We start from the raw sequence: 20,000 nt of genomic DNA, 5'->3' as shown, positions 1-20,000 counted from the left end.
GTCCACTTATTGATGGTCGAGGTTCCTTGACATATCCATGTGCAAAACGCATTGACTCAATATCACAAAAATATCTTAAACTTGAGTCACGAGTATGCAAAGACTCATGGACTTTGTTGAAAAGTTTGAACACTTTAGAAGTTAAACAAGAAGACAACTTTCTTACCATCGACGTAGTCGACTTATATACTTCTGTTCCACAATTATAAGCGGTTGAGTGGGTAGAAATTTATATGAAAAATAAAAAAGCTCCACAAAGGGATATTGACTTGACAACTGAGTTAATTGACATAATACTTTCTAACAATTTCTTTATTTTTAACAATAAGATCTATTTACAAAAACATGGAGTTGCTATGGGCTCCCCTTGTGGAGCGAGTGTGGCGAACATATTTATGGCTCAATGGGAAGAATATTTTGTATTCAATAACCCAGAAATTTATACTTCCTTTGCTTTTTACACTAGATTTCTAGACGACATCTTTGTGATTTTTTTAAAGGAAATGAATCACAAGCTAAGCAAATCATAGATTACCTTCAACTACATTATTTAAATTTACTTACACCTTTCATACTTCTGGTATTGACTATTTGGACGTGAACATAAAAAAGATATAGTAAATAGGAGATATGTCTCCAAAATTTATATTAAACCTAAATACTGCAACTCCTACTTACATTTTTCTAGTGCACACCCTTACAGGCAAAATCGTTCAATAGTGAAAGGTCAACTTATTAGAGCCGCAAGGATGTGTACTAATGAAGATGATTTTAATTCTGAATGTCAACTCTTAAGAGACATGTTTTGCAACAGAGGCTATCCGGTTAGTCTAATAAATGACCTAACTGAAGAAATTGTAAACAAACGGAGTAGAGGTATAGTTCAACCCCTCTTGACCTCATCTTCTGTTATCATTGATGTTAACCTGGTAGTTACCTCTTAGCCAGGCTGCCATTCGAACTACACAGTCACTAAATAATGACTTGGTTATTTTTACAAAACCTTTAATGACTCAGCAAACTAGGGAGATTTCCTTATGTAACACTTTTATAACCACCTTTAGTAAAGACTGTGACCAACTTATTTTAATTCTCCGTAAAAATTGGAGCTTCTTTTATAGGGATTCTTCCCTAATTGACAGAATTGGCCAGTTACCTAATATTGTTTATAGAAGAGGTACTAATTTAAAAAGTTTTTTTGAAATTAAAAGCACTAAACCTACCTCTAGACTTACTGGAACTTTTAAGTGTGGAGCATGTAGCATGTGTAAACACATAAAAACAGGTAACTCATTTGGAGCACTGAACACAAGTAAATTTTGCATCAATTATAAGTTGAACTGTGAGACCAAGAGTATTGTTTACTTAGCTTCCTGTACCTTATGTCTGGCTTCCTATATAGGAAATGGAATGAATTTATGAACACTCTTATGTGATTAGCAAAAATAAAACAGAAAATGCTTTAGCAAAGCATGTTTCATTAAATGGTGGACATAGTTTCACATTCCAAGCTATTGACCAGGTCCTTCCTGACATTAGAGGTGGTCCATACCCAGTACTATTAGAGTTACAAGAACTAGAATGGCAGTTAGCACGATTGCATACACGTCTTTTATTCGAGGTAGTATGTAAGTTTTAAGATTTACTTTAACAGGGTTTGAATTACTGTACTTTGCACCTTTAATTCACTGCTGTTACTAGTCACATGACTTCATGCTACATGGTTTAAATGGTGTAGAAATAATGTAACTGTTTGTCTGTGTGTCTGAAGAAGTTACTTTACTTAAAGTGATGAAAACGTGAAAAATTTTATTAAATTGATTTTACGTTCAAAGAAAGTGTCTTTTTGGGATTAACATATTTTCCTGCTGGCTACCGTTGGGTTCCTGTTTTGTTTTTGGATTGTTCGTTTTTTCTGCCCAAAAAATGTATTTTAGTAAAGTTAGTTTAGTTCACTATAGTACATTATCAGTTTGCTTACAGATTTTCAAGAGTTTATTTCATGTAGAAAAGTGTAAATAAAGTCAGGGCAACAAGCAATGCATTTATTAGTAACATTTGTTTAGTTCATATAATACATTATCAGTCTTACAGACTTGTACTGATTTACTAGCAGCATATAGTTCAGAGTCACGGTGAGTGTGGAAGAGAGGCGAAGAGAGTACAGGCAGAATGGAGTGGGTGGAGAAGAGTGTCAGGAGTGATTTGTGACAGACGAGTACCTGTAAGAGTGAAAGGGAAGGTCTACAAGAGGGTAGTGAGACCAGCTATGTTATGGGTTGGAGACAGTGGCATTGACAAAAAGGCAGGAGTTTGAGCTGGATGTGGCAGAGTTAAAGATGTTAAGATTTGCACTGGGTGTGATGAGGGTGGATAGGATTAGGAATAAGTATATTAGAGGGTCAGCCCAGGCTGGAAGGTTTGGAGACAAAGCCAGAAAGGCAAGATTACGTTGGTTTGGACATGTGCTGAGGAGGGATGCTGAGTATATTGGGAAAAAGATGCTAAGGATGAAGCTACCAGGTAACAGGTAAAGAGGAAGGCCTAAGATAAGGTTTATAGGTGTGGTGAGAGAGGACATGCAGGTGGTTGGTGTGACAGAGTAAGATGCAGAGGATAGGAAGAAATGGAAACAGGTGATCTGCTGTGGCGACCCCTAACAGGAACAGCCGAAAGAAGAAGAAGATGATGATGATGATGATATGTTTACATTTTTCTGCATGAGATAAAATCAGAGCAATAAGCAATGCTATCAGTGTATAATTGTTAAAGCTGCAAATGTTATTTTAAGTGTCTGATACTGTTTTTTGTGCTTTGCAGAAATAATTTCCAGGATTGATTTAATACAGTCAGACATATCAGTCACCCAATCTTGCACAAGAAATGAATGCAGAGTAAGGCCTAAATTTGGCAAGAGCTGTGGTGCACAAGTCAACTATCTACAGAAAATGTATTTCAGTTATTTCTTCAATGTTAGTATAAATGTTCTCATATTTTCAGACAGTTATATGACAGTACCATTTTCCGTTCTGTTTTTATCTGTGTTTTTAGCTAACACTAGCAAAAATATTCCTTTATTATTTAGTTTAGTTTCCAGAATATACACAGCTATTTTAAATGTTCATAGGATCATAGAAAGTTACTAGGCTATTGGCCCTGAGGCCCTTAAAAGCCTAGCCAAGAATTTAGCCCGTGTTCTGACAAGTCAGCACCAGATGCCCCTGTCAGTAATGTAATTTTCAATCAAGGTTCAGAATATGACATTCCTACTCAGGGGTTCAGTATAGTACATTTCAGTCAAATTTCAGAATATAACAATGTAAATTTCAATTTAGTTTCAGAATATGACATTCAGAATATGACATTCATACTCCGTTATAACATGCATTTACATCATACTTTACAGGATTCAGTCATTAGTTTTAAGAGTAAAGTGACAAAATTATTTGTGACAGGCTTATTAAAATAAGTTACCTAAAGAATAGGTAGTAATAGTTATTCAGTATACTCGAGGCATAACAGGGCAGGCTTAATTTGTTAATTTCCAGATTACAGTGCACTTTATTATTGTACATTAGAAAGTTAAAATAACAGTGACAAAGTATGCAAGAGTATAAATCTGAAATCAGAAAGCATAGATTTTAAAACTATTATAGCTCATAAATATTTACACAAATTTAGAGGATAGATGTCTATTACAGCACATAGAAATTAAAAAGTTAAATAAAATTAACAAATCCAACTGAAAATTTACAGACAAGTTAATATAGTATATATGGTCATTTTCCTTCAAGACCAGTTAAGGTATCCCTCTCGTGTCAATTTCAGTTAGTCTTCAGAAAATAACCATCATGCTTGATAGGCTATATTATAATAAAACATGGACTAAACAGCGCAGTGTTTGAGTATTTCAATCTTTGAACAACAGGAAAAGGTTTCATTTGCTATTAACAGAGATACATCATGTACAAAAAGGCACCCGGTTCATAAGGTAGGAAACATAGGCAATAGTCAGTGTAGTTTTACCATTGCAGCATAGAGAGAGAGGAAAGAAAAATAGGCACGGTCAACAGTTTCTGCTCTGTCTAACTTAACTGAAGACCCACAAAGACAGGTTGAGAATGAGTACGGCGTTTTCTCCATGCAGTTTATGGAACATAATTATGTGGCTTAATCAGTTTTAAAAAACACTGATTTTCAGAATAATGTGCAGGTTTTAGATATATCATGCATACACCAGACCTTAGACTTAGACTGTTGGTCTAGGTAATGGGATAATCGCTGGAGTAGGTGTATTTTCTGCATATGGAGCTGTTAAAGCTATTTGAAAATTACATAAATTAGCAATGTTGCTGAGGTATTTGTTAATAATACCTTTAAAACCATAAAAGTCATCACTGTCTATCAGGACACATCTACAAATTGAGTAAGGTGGCATAAAACCCATATATTGAAACCAGACTGCAGTAGTTAGCAACACAAATATACAAATATGAGGTAACTACTGAAGAAGGTCCCTGTAAACTTTCATCAGGAACCTCAGGGGGAGTTTTTAGACTGAGGGTAGTCTTAGCAAATTCACTGTAGTTCATTAAGGTAGAATAATAGGCCTGAAAATATAGTCAGATTTGTGTTTTTTTGTATACATTTGGTTTCAGGGAATGACAATTGGAAAGGATAAGATAATCTTGCTGGCTTAAGCATGAGATGTGCAGAAATACAGAATGTTACTTTCTCAAGGGAAAGATGTGCACTTGCAATGGAATGCTAGATAACGTCCTGCCTGGTGGACCCCAGCCATAAGCAAAATCCCAAAAAGGGAAGGCATCTCTGATCAGTATTAGCAAAAAACTACAGGCACTCATAAAGGCCAGCTTCGAGAGAAAAATTGCACAGGGCACTAAGGATAATCACAAGGCTTTCTTTAGTTATGTTGGGAACCTGGGTAGGAATTCCCAGATATGCTCAGAATTGTTCCAAAATGACAAAAAATACACCGAACCCACAGGCATTGCCAACATCCTAGCTGACAGGTTCAGCGCAAACTTCTCCCCCCACCAAAAGGGCAAATATCTATCCCAGCAAAGTGCTGTCCCCCTGACATCTCAGATGCTCAGGTAAGAGCCGCCCTCTCCAAAGCAAAAAAGACACAGCATCAATAGGACCAGACTGTGTCCCGGGCTGCGTCCTACATGAACTCCAAGAAGAGCTAAACCCAAACATAAAACTACTGTTCAATCTCAGCATTACTACAGGATATGTACCCAAAGAGTGGCGTACAGCAACAGTGGTCCCTCACCACAAAGGTGGTGCCTCAACGGATCCTGGAAACTATCGCCCTATAAGCCTGACTAGTTTGGTCTGCCAAGCTATGGAAAGGATCATCATGGACCTCATAAGTAAAGATATTGGGGACCTACAGACACTGGATCCTACCCAGATGTTCATCGTGCATACAGCTGCAGTAATTACAGATGGATTCTCTGCCGTCAGGTGGGTCCTCGGTCGGCCGAATTCCAAGGTCTAGGTCCGGCGTCGGTTGTTGTCGCTTTCTCTCCTGACGTCAGTGAGGCCGGAGTATATAAGACACAGCCGACGCCATGTTCTTCAGTCTTTTTTGCCGCGCGGTGCCTGAAGCAGAAGCATTTCGCAAGTGCCGGTCGGCCAGCTCCTGAATTACGAAAAATTGGAAACCGAAGTCTTCATTAAAGCTAAGTACCCCGTTGGGGAAACTTTTCTTGCCTCAGACCAATGTTAGAAAAAGTTAATTGTATTTCTTGTGGGAAGCAAATACTGCATAAGGATTTCCATTCCCTCTGCATACCTTGTTTAGGCCCAGACCACGACGTCTCGGGCTGTCGCTTTGCTACTTTCAATAACGCACTATTAAGCGTCGGTGAGTTAAGCCCAACACTGTTTTGGTAAAGCTTTTGATTATAAAATGTTGTCGGAGACTCCGACTACCATTTTGTCCAAAAAACACAAGGACCGACACGCGAGGTCCGCGGTCCCCACTGTCTCCACGCCAAAACCGGCTACACGTGGTCCGGTTCTCAGCAAGATGCCTTTGCAGTCCCTGACTACCGACGACACTCCTTTGGCGGTGTCCTCTGTACCCGAGACCGCAGGTACCTCGGCCCTTTACCAGACTACAACCACCGAAGCCATTGCGAATGTTGAGCCTCCTAATGTGGACAGGTCCACTTCCACCCATGGTGTCTTTAGACCCTCATCTTCCTTTTCTATTAAGGCCTTTACTAAATCCAAATCAGCCAGGCATCCCAAGAGGCCTGTTGCACAGGGCCCTTCCCCAGGCCCCATGCCTAAAAAAACAGATGTTTAAAATGGCTGAGGATTTAATTACTCTTATCAGGGGTTCTCAGCCCCCTCCAGACAAGAGACCCAGAGTGGAGGAAGATTCTCCCTCTTCTGATCAGGGCTCCATTTTATCAGAACATTCTGATGTAGAGGAACACTCTTACTCCCCTTTTGAAGATTCGGATGCAGAGCAGTCCATTCCTTCTGTATCTCCTCCTGAGGATTTTTCCTTTGGGGAAACCTTGCACACTTTGAGGGAACACTTCCATTGGGAAGGCCAAGACTTTTCCGATTCCAAGAAAAGACTTGGGGAATTTCTTTTGTTACCTCAACACAGACCTCTGGTGATACCTCCTGTTTTGGACATACTTGATGATGTTTATTTGGAGGCTTGCCTTAACCCGGATTCCCTGCCTCCTGCACCAGTCAAACCTGATAGGTACTACAGAGTTCCTAACTCTCACCAATTTCTCTACAAAAGCCATAATGCTGACCCTGAAACCATTTCTCAAGGCCCCAAGGGATTGAAGGCCTCTACGGCCAAGAATCCACTTCCTGCAGAAAGAGAGTCAAGATCCTTAGAAAGGTGGGGAAAAAAGGTATATACCTCGGCCACCCTAGCCATGAGGGCCTTAAATTGTCAGTTTCATATGCTTAAATATCAACAGTTCCTGTTATCACATTTAAGGAATAAAATGTCTCAACCTGAACAACCAGATTTGAAGGAGTTGCAGGATATGATGCATAGTGCAGAGCAAGTGGGTAAACACACCTTACAATGTGGCTATGATGCCCTAGAGGCCTCAAGTAGAGCTGCTGCTACAGGATCAGTCATTCGTAGACATGCCTGGCTTAGGGAACAAAGCTTGCCTGATCATGTGAAAGCTAAACTTCTAGATGCTCCTTTACAAAAGGATGTGATGTTTGGTACTAATGCTGAGGAGATAATACGGAAAATGGAAGAAAAAGCCAAATCTATGCAAACTGTCAAAGCTTTTCTACAGGTCCAACCACCACGTTTTAGCAGAAATTGGCCTTCAAAAAACTGGTCCTTTCCAGCCACTGACAAGCCCCAAAGAGGTAGATACAGACGCACAAGGGGCAGAGGGCAATCACAAGGATCATATAGAGGCCGACAATGGAAAACTCCAGCACCAAGAGGTGGCGAAGACAGTGCACAACAGTATAGGAAACAAACCCAATGACTCCCTCATTTCCATGCCAAGCAAGTCTCAGCTGGCAGCACCTTTGGGAGGAAAGCTGGCATTATTTGCAAGAAATTGGCATATTGTCACAACAGACAAATGGATCCTGGACATTATAAACAGAGGCTACAAATTTCAATTCCACACTCTTCCAAAAATGAGAGGCATGCCAAACCTGCCACACAAAGGGCAGAGGCACAACTACAAATTTCAACGCTCATAGGCATGAGAGCTATTCAAGAGGTACCTACTCACGAACAAGGTCAAGGTTTTTATTCCAGACTTTTTCTGGTACCAAGGAAAGGAACCGACTGGAGACCCATTTTGGACTTATTCCATCCTAAACACATTTTTACTCGTACCAAAATTCAAGATGCTCACATTACAGCAGCTTCTTCCCATGCTGGGCAAGGAGTTTTGGCTGGTAACATTGGACCTCAAGGAGGCATACCTGCATGTCCCAATCAGACAAAGCTGCAGAAGATACCTCAGATTTCTTGCAGGTTCAATCCACTATCAATTCTCTGCATTGCCCTTTGGCTTATCTACTGCGCCCAGAGTATTCACAAAATGCCTGGCATCAGTGATTGCCTACTGTAGACTTCAAGGGATACAAATTTACCCTTATTTGGACAACTGCCTGATCCAAGTGGACAGCAAGCACATACTTCTGGAACATCTGGCCTATGTAACACGGTTACTGCATTCTCTGGGATACACAATCAACAAAGAGAAATCCAGGCTAACACCATCTCAGAAAATAACTTTCCTGGGTGCCAACTTGGACACAAACACCCAGATGGCCTATCTTATGCCAGAAAAACAGGGGCAACTAACTCAGTACTTCAAAATACTAGCAAAATGTACCAGGCTTACTGCAAGGAAAATCCTGCAGGCTCTGGGCTTCATGGCATCTTGCATTCTTTTAATCCCATGTGCAAAGTTGCATATGAGGAAACTTCAGTGGTACCTAAAAAACCTATGGTCTCAACACAGTCACAGTTTGGAAACAATAATACCAATAATTCCATGTTTGCAAAAGGAATTTCTATGGTGGGCCCAAGCATGTCAAGCAAACACAGGTCTCCCATTCTGCAAGCCTCAAGCAAATCAAGTCATCACAACAGACGCCTCAGATTACGCCTGGGGGGCGCACATGACAGACAGGTGCATTCAGGGCAAATGGTCCCAAAAGGAAAAGCACCTTCACATCAATCGAAAAGAAATGCTAGCAGTAATAAATGCAATTACAGCTTTCAAGGACCTCCTGCATCCAGGACAATTACTGATAAGAACAGACAACACCACAGTAATGTGGTACATAAACAAGGAGGAACACATTCATACCACTTGTGCAGACTAGCCATGACTCTTTGGAACTTGGCTCTGGAATGGCAAATCGAACTTCAAGCACAGTACTTGCCAGGATTGGAAAACACGCTGGCAGACAATCTAAGCAGAAATATGACAGAGCCACACGAATGGAAGTTGCATCCTCAGGTGTTTACAGAGATAATCCAAGCGTGGGGGAGGCCAGACCTAGATCTTTTTGCCTCCCACAGGAATCATCAATTGGAAAAGTTTTGTTCGAGGACCTTTCATCCAAAGACCTGGAGAGTGGACGCCCTTTCATTCAGTTGGACAGCATGGACAGTTTACGCTTTCCCACCTCTGCCTCTTCTGCCCAAGGTGCTCTTGAAAGCAAGAGCAGACAGACCGAAGATGATACTGATTGCTCCAGATTGGCCAAGGCAACACTGGTACCCGCTCCTGAGGAGCCTAACACATACTCCTCCCTGGTCCTTACCTCTAATGCCTCTTCTGCTGACTCAGCACAGCTACAAAACTCTTCACAGTCAGCTGAAAACACTCAATCTCGCTGCATGGAAAATTCCTTAACACCACAACAGACCCTACTCTCCAAGGAGGTGCAGGATGTCATTTTGGAGGCCAGAAGGCCATCTACTAGAAAGGCTTACTCCGCAAAATTGAAACGGTTTTACTCTTGGAATGAGAAAAAAGGCCAGGACCCTAGAAAACTGAATTTGCCTCAGGTATTACAGTATCTAGCTGAGCTGCTGAACAGTGGACCTTCATTTTCTTCCATAAAAATCCATGCCTCAGCCATTTCTGCTGAATTCAACACGGATCCACCTTTATTTTCTCACCCACTCTTACGACAGTTCCTCAGAGGGGCTAAGAATATAAGACCACCAAGGAAACAACCAATACCAGCCTGGGATCTTAATTACATTCTAGAAAAATTAACATTGCCTCCTTTTGAACCAGCTGCCTCAACAGATTTGCAATATTTGTCCTGGAAAACAGCCTTCCTTCTGGCCATCACTTCAGCTCGTAGGGTTTCGGAACTACAGGCCCTCATGACGGTGCAGCCCTTTCTCATCTTCCCATCAGGACAGGGTTTCCCTTCGTACCAACCAGTCATTTATGCCTAAAGTGGTATCCAGGGTAGCTTTAAATCAAGCCATACACTTACCTACCTTTTACCCCAATCCTCAAAACAAAGGGGAAAGGCTGCTACACTCTTTAGACATCCATAGGCAGCTACGTTATTATTTGGACAGAACAAAGTCCTTCAGGAAATCAGAACAACTTTTTGTGTCCTGTGCTGTAGGGGCTCAAGGGAAGCCAGTTACCAAGCAGACAATTTCAAAGTGGATAGGCCACTGCATACGGTTTTGTTGTTCATATCATGGGAAATCTGTTCCCACAGGCATCAGATCCCACTCCACCAGGGCCACAGCTACCTCTACAGCCTTCCTCAGAGGAGTTCCTACCAAGGATATTTTGGAGGCAGCCACTTGGAGTTCTGTACATACCTTCACAAAACACTACCACCTGCCTTTATATTCCAAAACTAAAGCAGGCTTTGCCACTGCTGTGTTGCAGGGCATTCTGGCTCATACCAGTTCCTACTAGTACCTACCACCCTGTGCGTAGCTTTGGGATTCTACCCATATGTGATTACTGCAGCTGTATGCACGATGAACATAGTACAGTTTTGTACCTACCATAAATGTAGATGTTAGAGTGCTAATACAGCTGCAGTACAGGTTTCCCTCCCTCCCCACTTGGTAAAGGCATGGGGCCTAACAACCTCTTCATACAGCCCGACTGGGTTATCCTTCTAAGGTTTATTTGCTTGCAACCACTGTTTTTGGATTATATTGCATTACATGTATACGCATATAAGCATAATTTATGTATTGCCTTCTTTCGGGGGGCACCTGACATCTGGGGCAAGAAAGATTGAAGAACATGGTGTCGGCTGTGTCTTATATACTCTGGCCTCATTGACGTCAGAAGAGAAAGCGACGACAACCGACACCAGACCAAGACTTTGGAATTCGGCCGACCGAGGGACCGCCTGACGGCTGAAAACCCATATGTGATTACTGCAGCTGTATTAGCACTCTAACATCTACATTTATGGTAGGTACAAAACTGTACTTTCCTGAGAGGCGATTTATGTTTGGCATGTAAGGCATCTTCATATCCGGCTCTGATGAATCTCTTGCACATTTGCAAAACAAACAGCATCAGAAATACTAGATCCAAGGACCTGAACTTTGCCTGTGACATAAATAGAACATCTTGGAAAGACCAGTATGTGTCTCAAAGCATCACCACACTATGGAATAACCTCCTCATCTACATGAAGCAGAGTTTGTCCCTGACCCTGTTCAAACAAAATCTTGATCATTAGCTGGGACATTGTAAATTCAACCCTGGTCTGGTCCCCATGTCTCTTATGGATAGAGGTTTACAGTAAGTCAATTAAGTGAATCTACAAGTAACATACCCCTCCCACCAGCATAACCCTTGGCTACCTCTGTAGTCTCATACCCTACCATATAGGCATCCAAGGTACTCTGGGACAAAACAGGATTGGGTTGCACGGCTAGGCTTATAAAAACTCTGGTGGTCATTAGCCTAGTATAAAGTTATGAACCTATATTAGTAGGTTCGTAATGTGTGGTTATAGTGAGCTATTGCCTTCAGTATTTCATTGAGAAAGGTTTCTAGTATACTGCATATGAGAAACTCTTCACTTTTATATGCTTGTCTTTCTATTCCTTTGCCATGATTTCATTTTTGGATTATATGATACATTGCCTTTCTAATTTTTCTCCTCTGCATAGCATTTCAGTCACATACACCAACACCTGTTGCAGAGTATGCTTTTACTACACTGTTCACATGTTTGTGAAGGTTAAGGCCGTACTTGCTAGTGTAGATTGAACGGCATCTTTTCCAGTGGAAAAGCAAAGATTATTTATAGTCCTACCACTGATTAATACTTGATTCTTTCTCTCTGGTCGTGGTCATACGAGGAAGTTTTTAATAGCTATAAATCTGCCTTCAACCTCGGAGCACTGGTCGACTGCAGAAACAAGTTGCTTATTAAAGGCCTAGTTAAAGGGGGCCCCTTGGTCACTGATACCCTGACCAAAGCAGACTCTTCAGGGGTAAAGAAAAAGGTTCTTACCAGTGAGGAGGCCCCTTCTAAGCAACTCAGGCTATCGGATCTCAAGTCTTCGGATCTGACTCCAGCCCGGGCGGTGTCAGATCAGAGAGCCTTGGGTCCCAGAGCTTCTTGAGAGTCCACCCTTGGTTCCAAGGATTCTGACTCCAGGTCTTTGGATCAGACACTTTCGGTTCCCACTCCCGGATCCAAGGCTCCGAATTTGAGAACTTGCATCTGATGGTGGATGCAGTGCCCATGGATCCGAGCATCTCAGATCCGAGGGATTGGTTAACAGCTACCTTGGATCCTCCTTTGATCTCTGGTCGGAGTATGTCAGATCCGAGGGACTTGTCGGAGCCCATTGCTGTAGAGGAGTTTCCCCACGGAGACCTCACTCTAGGGAGTGCAAGAGGAGATCCTCCAGGTCCAGAAACGGCTGTCCAGGCAGGTCCTCCATCTCCTGCTGATCGTCCAGGAGTGTTTTTTCCATGGATATGGACAAGATTATGCAGTCCTTTAAAGCTCAAATTGAGTTGGGGCTTCTGGCTTCCCTAGCCCACAGGACGGGGAACCAGTCTCCCACTGCCCACCTAACTTCTTATCCAAACCAGCGATACAGAGGCGTTGGGAGTTTCAGGCTCCACTTTGGTTCCTACCCCATCGGTTCTGTTCCTACGCCCCCAGTACAGACCATCCCTCTGGCCTGAGCTGCAGGGGGGCAGGTTTGGGTCCAGGTTTGTCGGACCGGTCACTGGCCCTAGGTGCTTCCACATTTGATAGCTCTGGGCTGGTCCTGTCCTGTGGAGCGAAGAGTCTGGTGGGGTCTGCCCCTTCTTCGGCTGTAGTGTTATTAGCAGGAGAGAGGGGGGGGTGGGACCTCATCCAGCCCCTCCACTTTCTGGGTGGTGAAAAGATCCTTCTCTGCTATCAGAGTCCCCCGCCCATGGTCATCCTGCCCAGCCCCAGTATTTGAGCAGACCTACCCATCCTGCTTCCGGTCAGCCCGTTCGGTCTAGCCTCCAGGGGGGAACCTCCCCCATAGCAGTCCCCTCCTCTTCAGAGTCTTCCACACAACCTCTGACGGAGGAAGTTCTGAGGAAGAGGACATGTAAGAGGAGACATCTTAACGGAAGATAAGGATGTCGATGAGGGGGATGGGTCCCCAAGATCACCGCTCGAGGACATCTCCTTCAAAGACATACTCAAGATCCGTAAGGCCAGAGGCCGTTGGTCTTCCCAACTCTCGTCCTTGGAGGAAACAGTATTTCTGAAGGCTTTCAGAATGGGGCCCTCTACCTCTTTGGTGCCCCCCCCCCCCTGCTGACCCTCTTATCAACCTCATGGCAAGCAGGGCTTTGAAAGCGCCGGATACTGTGGAGCCAGTAAGTAATAAAGCGCACAAGTTCCTCAGCCCCTCAGTGGATAAATCCTTCTGGTCCAAGGTAGTCCCAGTTGATGCTATTGTGGTGGCCGCTGCCACCAAGAAGGAGTTGGCAGAGCAGAGTTATTCTGTCCACCCTCCCAACCGCGAATCAAGAGCTTTGGACAGATTCGGAAAGCGGTTGTTTGCTACGGCTTCCTTTAGCCTGTGAGCCTTAAATTTTCCACATTTCACCTCTCTCCAGAGGGACTTGATTAAGGAGCTGGCAACTTCCCTTACAAGGTCCATGTCTGAGGAGGAATTTAAGGTGGTCTCTCCCAAACTGGCCACCCTTCATTTGATAGCTAATTTGTCCATGAGGCTAATTGCCAACACAGAGGAAGGCTCCTCACGGGCCGCGGGATCAGGCATTGCCATTTGGCGTAATGCCTGGCAGCATGTAAGCAGGTTTGCAGAGGCCTTCAAGACGTTGTTTATTAACTCCCCCTTTGATGGTTCTACTCTGTTTGGACCCAGTGTGAAAGAGACGTTGACCCGCAGTGAACAGGAAGGAAAGATATTGTCGGCCATCAGGATTAGATTTTCTTATCCCTCAAAGGTCCTTTTCTAAGACCCAGAAAGGGAGTAAAAAAAATGTGGTTCCGTAGGGCGCAATCTTCCTACCAGGATATTCAAGACGATTCCTCTTTCAGGGGATGGGGGAGAGGTTTTAGTGGCAGACGTCGCCCCAGAGGCAGAGGCCCACAGAATCAAGGTTCCAGGGAGCCCTTTTCTGAGAAACCTTTTCAGCATCCCTGACGCGTTGCCCAACTGTCCTTCCCTGGAGACAGTCAGGGGTCATTTGTCTATGCACCCTCTAGCCTAGGCAAATATCACAAGCGATCAATGGTTGCTAACCAGTATATCCAGGGGCTATTGCATTCCCTTTTCAGAGAATCCTCCAAAGATCAGAACTCTTCCAGACGTGACACCTGGACAGAGAGTTGGCCCAACAGGAGGTCATTAACCTTCTTCGAAAAAGAGGCATCCAAGAGGTCCTCCGAGAGGATCCATAACTTATTCCCACTTCTTAGTTCCGAAGAGAACAGGGGACCTGCATTCTATTCTGGACCTCAGTCTTCTAAACCTGTTTGTACAGAAGTCCAAAGTTTCGGATTGTCACTGTGTAGTCAATTGTGCCCCTTTAGCACAGCAGCGACTGGATGTGCTTAGTAGATCTCCAGGACACGTACTACCATATCGAGATCGACCAACGGTCCAGGAGATTTCTCCGCTTTCATTTGGGAGCTGATCACTTTCAGTTCAGGTCTCATCTCGGCCCACCCCCCCCCCCCCCCCCCCCCGGGTGTTCAAATGTATGGCAGCGGTGGCAGCTCATCTCTGGCTGCAGGGACTCCAGATATTTCCCTATTTAGATGATTGGCTCCTTACAGCCCCCACAAAGCATCAACTGTTGGACAACATACATTTCCTGCTCTCACTGTTCCAACAGCTGGGAATTACGGTAAACCTAGTGAAGTCCTTGATTCAAACTCAATATTTGGAGTTCATAGGCACTCTGTTGGATACTACCGTGGAGATTGCAGCTCTTTGGTTTCTCCATGCAACTCTGATATGTTCTCATGTCCACATTCTGCTGGAGCAAACTTACCCCAAGGCTTCCCATATCCTCAGAGCCCTAGGATCCATGGCGACTGCCATTTATTTGGTTCCAATGGCAAGGTACTACATGAGTGTTACAGTGGACCTTTGCAGTTCAGTGGTTAGCATTTCATCATCCCCTAACATTCACCATTTGCCTCACCCCAATCTGTCGGGACACATATCTTGTGGTGGATTCGCTCCCCGGACCTCTTAGCAGGCAGGTCCTTCTCTACCCAGTTATCAAGGCTACTGTCATCATGGACGCTTCTCTCCTAGGGTGGGGCATTTCTGGGGAAAGATGGCCCAAGGGATGTGGTCCCCCTTAGAGACCAAGCTGCACATCAGTGTTCTGGAGATGAGAGCAGTCCTTTTATCATTGCAAGCCTTCCAGGATTGCCTATCTCAGGGAATGATTGCAGTTCTATTGTCCAACATATAGCGATTGTTTGGTATATAAACAACCAAGGGGGCACACGTTCTTATCTGCTTTGTCAAGAGACCATGAGGGTATTGGAATGGGCAATGTCCACAGGGCGCTTTCTCATTGCAACTCACATTCCTGGAGCATCCAACATTTTGGTGGACAAATTGAGCAGGGCTATTCTGGCCCCTCACGAGTGGTCCCTGAATCCAGTGCTGGCTCAGCTGATTTTCCATTGGTGAAGCTATCTGAGCTGCAATCTGTTTGCATCTCCTCTCAAACACAAATGCAGCAATTTCTTTGCATTGATCCCCCCCAGAGGGGGAATCCCCCAGGGATCCACTCACGCATGATTGGCCTCCAGGTCTCCAATTCCCAGAGTACTTCAGAAAGCCTTGGCAGGTGTGGTTCCCCCTTCTACGGTCTCGCTTGAGGCATCCACCCTAGGTGCTTGATCCGCCTCCTGATCTAATATCTCATCCGTCTCTACTTCAGCTCCTGAATCTTCAGACCCTTCCTCTGACAGCGTGTTTTGTCCACTTCCAGTCCAGGCTAGCCTCGCCCGTGAAGGATATTATCCTTGTTTTCCAGAGATCTTCCATTAGGAAAGCGTATAATAGCAAATGGAAGAGATTCTCTGTCTGGGCAAAGAACAAGAATCTGGACCCCTTTTCGGCTTCCATTCCCAAGATTCTTTCTTTCTGTCCTCTCTGTTTAAGGAAGGGGCCAGTTTTTCCACGATCAAGGTTCAATTAGCAGCAATTTCAAATTTTCATCTTAACAATGAATCTACCTTTTCTTCTCCGCTCTGCAAAGCCTTTTTGAAAGGTGTATTTTTGTTACAGCTCCCTGTTAAGGACCCTTCTCCACCAATGGGATCTTGCTTTGGTGCTACAGTCATTAACAAAACCTCCTTTAGAACTGGCTGCATCCTGTGATCTCAAATTTCTTTCTTGGAAGACTGCCCTTTTAGTGGCGGTAACTTCAACAAAGAGAGTCTCTGAGCTGCAAGCTCTTACTTTTAAGCCACCTTCTTAATTTTCCATAAGGACAGATAACTCTGAAACCTAACCCATCTTTTATGCCCAAGGTAGCTTCGGAGGCTAATCTCGATCAAGGTATTCAACTTCCAGTATTCTTCCTTAATTATGCCAATAAAGGGAAATATATTCTGCACATCTTGTATGTTCATTGCCAGCTATGTTTCTGTCTGCATAGAACTAAGGAATTTCGACGTTCAGACCAGTTGCTTGTAGCCTTTTCTGTAAACAGGGCAGGGGAGTATCGAAAGTTACGGTCTCCCTTGGATTTCGCACTGGATTTCCTACATTTATTCTTCAAGGGTTGTTCCTTTATCTACACCAGTAAAGGCTCATTCCACCAGGGCGGTGTCTACCTCAGCTGCCTTTGCAGATCACCAATCCTTCGATGATATTTGTGCAGCAGCAACGTGGTCTTCATCTCACACTTTTATTTCCCACTATAAGTTGGATTTGATCTCTAGAGGAAGGGCTTCCTTTGGCTCCATGGTTCTTCAGCATGTCCTTCCTTGAGGCCTACCAGGATTCAGGTAGCTGGGGCTCTGACCCTACCATGAGGAATGATGACTAAGATAACATCAGATTTATAGTTATGTACTTACCATAACTTGGTATCTGTGTTATCTGTAGTCACCACTCATGACCGTCCCACCCTCTGGCTCCCTTCCTGAGAGATTGGCAGGATCTTGGCGAGCCTGTGTTGGTGGCAATTGTTTTGGTCTGTCATCTTTCATTGTGCAAACTCTATCTGAGAGATTAGAGGACAGCAGAACATCATGGGAGGGGAAGACCTTGCGCTAAGTTGTCTTGAGTATATGCCAGCTTGGATCTGATATCGGAACCTAGATCCCCAACACAATGGATGGTTACTACCGATAACACTGATATCAAGTTATGGTAAGTACATAGCTATAATTATGTTAAGAATATACTTTATTCTTAAACATTGAGCGTAGGAGCATAGTTTACCTTCTTTCAACTCCGATTCAAAGGATTATGATACTGTTTGGTGCCTATTTATTTTCCTTGCTTTGAATCCTAAATTATGAATGGGGGGAATTCTGCTAATGAAACCTAATGCTAGAATTGTTTGCTACAGTGCCCACTGTTCCTGTAAAACATCTGTGTTGTATTCTTTGTAATGGCTAGATTAGCACTTGGTACATTTTCCAATTTTGTATTGTTATTTTTTGACAGGATGCTGGCCAGAAACATTTTGGACCAGTAAGCTGTAAGACATGTGGCATGGTTTATGCAGCTGCCAGTCCTGAAGATGAAACGCAGCATGCCCAGTACCACCAAAGGCTGTTAGAAGGCATTAAATTTGTTGTAAGTACTTTGCCTTAAATAGACACGTTATGTTAGCAGTGCTTGTTCCAAGCAGTTTCCAGTTTACATGCTAGTGTGGTGTATGACTTGTTGAAAATACTTTCAACTCGGAACAGTTTTATCATTTATGCATTTCTAACATTTTTTTTAAAAGTGAAAGTTACATGTGGCTGAAGAAAAGTAATGAACTTTGGTTAAGTTGTTAAATGTTCAGAGGCGCACTGTGGATTGTTAGTTTCTGTATGCTTACTGTTCATTAATTTGGAATGTAAAGTACAGTAGAAACTTTTATCACCTACCAATGTACTTTGGCGAGAGTACAGTATTTTCCTTGTGGACTAGGCACTGTTTCATAGTGGCTTTTGTTTAGTGGTTTTTGGAGGCCTAACAGAAAGATTCTTTTTAAAAGACTTAAATGTGGACCACAGTCATAATAACCTAGGTATCTGTTTTGATGATAGCTAAGTGAAATATAGACAAGCCAGATCAGTGCATGAACATTACAAAAAACTCTGTGCATTCATTCATTGTCCCATGCGTCTTGTAGATAGTATTTCCAAATACAGTCTTCATTTTTTAATGCTGCCAATGTTGTAATGTTTGCATGTGTGGAGTAATTGTTGCCAAAGAGTGTTTTTTAAGAACCATATTTCTGATTTTCCATTGTGTACACATACAATTCTTGTAGATGCACTTGTATTAGCTACCCCAGTGGCTGCCTGTTTTCAACCTTAGTTTTATCTTTGAGTTGAACTATCTTTTTTCAGTTGTATCAGCACAGAACAATTTACAGCGTAGAGTAACTACTTCATTTTCCTGCTAAGCATGTTTGTTACTCAATTTTTGTTTTACTTACACCCACATTTCCACCTCCCTAGCCCTTAGTCACATCGTTTGATATTCTTATTTAGATACTTTTCTGGCTCATTTTCACTTAACCTGTACATTCCCTTTACTTATGATACTGCACCTTGTCAGTGTACTTTTCTTCTATGTGCTTCATCTCATATATCTAATTTATACTTCCTCTTTTCTGTAACTGTTTAACTATTGAACTATATACATGCTCTTCCCCTAACTCATTGGGTAGACATACTCATTTCCATCTGCTCTGAGGTATTATGTTTTATCTACTCCTGTTCTTTCATGCTTCAACTTTTTGTCCTTTATTCCCACTTTCTTATTTGGTGTTCATATACCTGCCCTGTTTCTACTGCGGTGGTGGTGCTGCGGTAGTATTGTCGCCTCACAGTATGACTTTGTCCTGTTCGATTCTCAGCTAGAGCGTCTTCTGTGTGGAGACATGGTGAATGGGCGTACCTTCGTTGAAGGTTGTGCGCCAGAGATGGCAACTTGGCACGTAAAAATCTACTGCCAATCATTAGTGGACCGGAGTTCTGCTGTGGCGACCCCTAACTGGGAAAAGCTGAAAGACACAACATACCTGCCCTGTTTCAAACTCTTCTGATTGCTCTGTAGTACTGAATCCATTTGTACAATTTTTCTTGATGTTTTTTACACCTCAATCCCTCTTTCCATTTTTTCTAATTTATCTATGCCCTTTATCATTGCAGCATCTTTTTATTTCCACCTTCTAGTTAAGAATATTTTGCAATCTGTCATTTGCAGTCCAATTAGTATCCTACTGTCCTGTGGAACCTTTGAGTATCTTAAGAGAAGTAGGTTTTGTGTTACTTTATTTCCTGGAATGTATCCCCCACCATTTCTTTTATCGCTTGCATGAAGCATTCTAACTTTTAACGCTCCCGAAATATGTATGACAAAGTACCCATAGCTTCCTTACATCTCCAGCAAACTCCGTCTGCTTTTGGGAAAAATTTTTGAAATTCTCTCAGATGTATAAAAGTATTTCTGGAAATATTTCCAGATAAATATATTACATTACTTGTTTTTGATACAGTCTTTTGTAGTTCTTATTTTCCCCATTCTTTTTATTTTTCCCCTTTCTCTCTTTCCCAGTTCTTTTATTTCGTTTTCCCTTGGCCATCTCTGTATTATTCCTATCATACCTTTTATTCTTCTCCCTTCTTACTTGAATCACTTGTATCATTTCCAGGATATCATTTTGTCCCTAACCTTACTTGCATTTTATTGCAAATACCAATAATTCTGTTATATTTCCACTCTGTGTCCTCCTTGTTGGTATTCCTCC

The 20,000-nt window shown here is 42.8% G+C and overlaps 1 protein-coding gene across 2 annotated transcripts in view; it reads left to right on the top strand.

The window, feature by feature from the left end:
* Positions 1 to 20,000, top strand: part of ESCO2 (establishment of sister chromatid cohesion N-acetyltransferase 2) — a 769,905-nt gene that overhangs the window by 287,714 nt on the left and 462,191 nt on the right. For both annotated transcript variants that reach the window (XM_044062679.1, XM_044062678.1), the window contains exon 4: positions 17,696 to 17,827. In XM_044062679.1, the coding sequence (XP_043918614.1) occupies positions 17,696 to 17,827 (132 nt within the window). The remainder of the gene's footprint in view (positions 1 to 17,695; positions 17,828 to 20,000) is intronic.

This window comes from Protopterus annectens, chromosome 2.part1, assembly GCF_019279795.1.
Source record: "Protopterus annectens isolate FY-2018-M chromosome 2.part1, PAN1.0, whole genome shotgun sequence".
Classification (NCBI taxonomy): Eukaryota; Metazoa; Chordata; order Ceratodontiformes; family Protopteridae; genus Protopterus; species Protopterus annectens.
This window is presented reverse-complemented; position numbering and strand designations above follow the sequence as displayed.